This window comes from Eimeria maxima, genomic scaffold (assembly GCF_000499605.1).
Source record: "Eimeria maxima Weybridge genomic scaffold, Emw_scaff2146, whole genome shotgun sequence".
Classification (NCBI taxonomy): Eukaryota; Apicomplexa; class Conoidasida; order Eucoccidiorida; family Eimeriidae; genus Eimeria; species Eimeria maxima.
Window position 1 is genome coordinate 1 of NW_013565018.1, and position 3,934 is coordinate 3,934.

A 3,934-nucleotide genomic window follows, 5' to 3' on the forward strand; every position below is an offset into this window, starting at 1 on the left:
TAAAAAAAAAAAAAAAAAAAAAAAAAAAAAAAAAAAAAAAAGAATAGGGATTTATATTTATTATTGGGTTTATACCCTGTCTCCCTTTTTTCCCTTTGTCTCTGTATCTATATACACAGGGAAAGAGGGAGAGACAGGAGATTGGGATTATTTTGTCTCCTTTTGATGTCATGGATGTGTCTCCTTTTGCTCTTCTTTTCCCTCTGTAGCATCAAGTACTGTAGCACCTTATTTGCATGCTGCATGCTGCTGCTGCTGCTGCTGCTGCTGCTGCTGTTGCTGTTGCTGCTGCCTATAGACATGTAGAGAAGGATGAGGAGCAAGAAGCGTCTCTTTTTCAGAGGAGACGAGCACGTAAGAAGACAGACTTCCAACCTATGGGTGCAGCATTAGCAGCAAGATCTGCTGCTCGTATAAGAGAAGAACCTATGCATGGTAAGGAGACACAAGGAGACAAAAGGAGACACAAGGAGACATAAGGAGACAAAAGGAGACACAAGGAGACACATTTTTATTATTTAAAGGAAAGAAAGGAGACACTTTTTTCTTTTGCTATGCAGCAAGGGAATACAGGGATGTTAGTCTATATAACACAAAAGGAGACACTTAATATATATATAAGAAAAGGAGACACTTGCTATAATATGTTGCATGCATTTTGGGGCTTTTGCTGCTGCAGAAGCCGCTCCCTCTAGACGTACACGATTCGCGAGAGTAGAGGGGACATCACAGGATATAGTTTCTCAATTGGGGCTTGGAGACGGAGGGTCTCCTATGTCTTCTGCTGCTGCTGCAGCAGCAGCAGCAGCAGCAGACTCAGCGAGAGCACCAAGCGGCGGCAGATCTGCATTCAGGAGCAGACGGAGTGTCATTACACCTATTGACGCAGACTCCCTACAAAGTAAGGGGACTGCTGCTGCTTGCATGCATGCAGTCGTGCATGCATGCAGTCTTGCATGCATTATAGTGTCTTGTGTCTGTATCTCTCGTTTGCATGCATGCATGGATAATTGTATCTTGTCTCCGTTTTTGTGTATATTGTGTGTATGCGTATCTGCAGTCCCTTTATTAAGTGGTGGTGGTGGTGGTGAGGGTGTCTCCTCTTCGCCTGTCTCCTTACGTACTCCCCGTGTCTCCGTTGGTTACGGTGATGGACGTAGGAGTGTGGCAGTATCGGGTACCCCTTCTGTCTCCTCTTCTTCCTTCCTGTCTCCTCGTTTCGTTAGAGACAGTCCAGGGAGGCCCGTCCTCCAAGGGTCTGATCTATTTGTACAATGGATATGGCCTGAATCCCCTAATAGACCAGAGCATGTATTTTTGGGGCTTTTTTATCATCATAATGAACAATTCATCTTCCCTCTACATTGGAGTAAACCTATACCTAATACAGGAAGTTTTGCATGGCATGTTGATACAAGATTCAGGGTAAGTTATACATGCATGCATGCATGCATGCATACTTCCATGCATATTTGCATGCATCCATCCATATTTGCATGCATGCATGCATGGGTTGTGTTGTATGCATTATGAGGCAGTATTATTAGACAGTTTCTGCATGCATGCATTATTGTGCATGGAATTTCTCCAGTTGTGTTCTCCTTTGCATGCGTTTGTTGCATGCACTCATGCATGCATATATTGTTAATTGGGGCTGCATGTTTATATTTATCTTCTTCTTCCCTTTCTTTTTCCCCTTTGTTTGTGTGTCTCTTCAGAAGGGAGAGGCCTGTCAATTAGTATTCCTAGGGATGTTTGATTCAGAGATAGGCTGCAGCAGCAGCAGCAGCAGCAGCAGCAGCAGCGTATCAGCAGCAGATGCTGTATGCCAATCTAATGCCTTTTATATTGTTAAGCCTACTCCTCTATGTGAATTAGAATTACGTTATGCTTCTTTCTGTAGAACTCATGGATTGGAGATGGAGGTAAAAAAAAAATAATCATAATAACACTAATTAGGGTTTAGGGTTTAGGGTTTAGGGTTTAGGGTTTACACACGAGGGTTTAGAGAGGATAGGGTTTACTATCAGGGGTTAAGGGATTAGTGTTTCCTATTGACTGTCCCAACTCTCATCTGTCTCCTGTCTCAACGGTTTCCTCCAATTTCCAATTTCCAATTTACAATTTAGGGTTTAGGGTTTAGGGTTTAGGGTTTAGGGTTTAGGGTTTAGGGTTTGGGTGTGTATGGATGCAGCATATGTCTGAATCTAAATTATCTGAATTTGGGTATTCAATACAAGAATGTATGCTAAAAGTATGTGTAGATTTACGTAATTCGTATACAATAGAGACAATAAATAATAAGGCAGAGGCAGTACATTGCCCAGGACAATGTATAATAAGTACACAATCTAGACTTGTATTATTATCTACTAATGAGCAAGATAATTATAATTATTATAATTATATACAACATATACAAGATAAACAAGTTGTTGTCTATAAGTAAGTCTTATTTATTTATTTATTTATTTATTTATTTATTTATTTATTTACTGCAGGGGTGGGGAGAGAGGGGGGGACAAGAAGAAGGGGATATGCGGGGTTAATAAGATTTAATTGTTTAGGGTTTAGGGTTTAGGGTTTAGGGTTTAGTGTTTATTATTTAGTGTTTATTGTTTATTATTTATTATTTAGTGTTTATTGTGTTGGTGTTATAAATTGGGTGTTTAATAGTGTTAATGATTAAATACTAAAATTTTAGGGTTTAGGGTTTAGGGTTTAGGGTTTAGGGTTTAGGGTTTTGGGGTGTATATACAGGTCTGTATCCCGTTCTGTCCGTATAATAGAGAATATTGAACTAATAGAGGATGCAGATTGGTGGACTTCTTCGCCAGATATAATACTATTAAATAGCGGCTTATGTTATAATAATGTATTAGCAAACAAAGTAGAGAAAATAATAAAAAAAATATATACACGCATGCATGCAAGTATAGGATATAATAATAATTATAATAAATTGGGGCTGGATAAATTATTTTTTTATTTTTTTCCTTCTTTTATTAATATAAGAAGAACATTTGAATTTATTATTCTCCCTAATTTCTTCGTCTTTTGTCTCCTTTGTCTCCAATTAGCTATTGGATATAGTTTCCCTCTTCTTCTTATTCTTGTTTATCTCCGTAATAGTCAGGCCCTAGCTGTAAGTCCCCTACTGTCTCCTTTTGTCTCCTCCTGTCTCCTTCTGTCTCCTTCTGTCTCCTCCTGTCTCCTTTTGTCTCCTCCTGTCTCCTTTTGTCTCCTACTGTCTCCTTTGTCTCCAATTAGCTATTGGATATAGTTTCCCTCTTCTTCTTATTCTTGTTTATCTCTGTAATAGCCAAGCCCTAGGTGTAAGTACCTTCCTGTCTCCTTTTGTCTCCTTCTGTCTCCTCCTGTCTCCTTCTGTCTCCTTTTGTCTCCTTTTATCTCTCCCTTAACACCATCTGTCTCCTCAGAGTCTCCTTATACACCGTCCTTAATACTAATAATAAATAATAAATAGACAATAATAAATAATAAATAAATAATAATTACATATATATATGCATGCATGAATGCATGCATGCATGCATGTATGCATGCATATATGTATATGTGCATGCAGGCAATAGATGCAGATCCTCTAGCATTAAGAGACAATTGGTATTTACCTGATTTATTTTTTGATTATTCTTGGCAATCTATACAAAAGATAGGAGGATGGGGTGTCTCCGTACTGTCTCTTGCTTCCCTACACTTCCTTGTTATGACTGTTGCTATCTTCTCTGAGTAAGGAGACACATTTATATATATTTATATATACATATACATATACCTATACATATATATTTATATACCTATACATATACTGGTGTCCCCTTACTGTCCCTTTTATATACATGTATATAGAGATATACGTATATAAACGTATATATATATATATATATATATATATATATATATATATATA

The 3,934-nt window shown here is 37.9% G+C and overlaps 1 protein-coding gene across 1 annotated transcript; it reads left to right on the plus strand.

Moving 5' to 3' along the window:
• Positions 1–298: 298 nt before the first annotated feature.
• Positions 299–2,799, plus strand: EMWEY_00057430 (hypothetical protein, conserved; the record flags this gene model as incomplete). Its single annotated transcript, XM_013480628.1, has 6 exons — positions 299–435; positions 680–901; positions 1,061–1,425; positions 1,719–1,925; positions 2,195–2,254; positions 2,761–2,799. Coding segments are annotated over 6 exons (1,030 nt in total), but the record flags the coding sequence as incomplete, so codon positions are not given.
• Between the last annotated feature and the right edge of the window lie 1,135 nt (positions 2,800–3,934).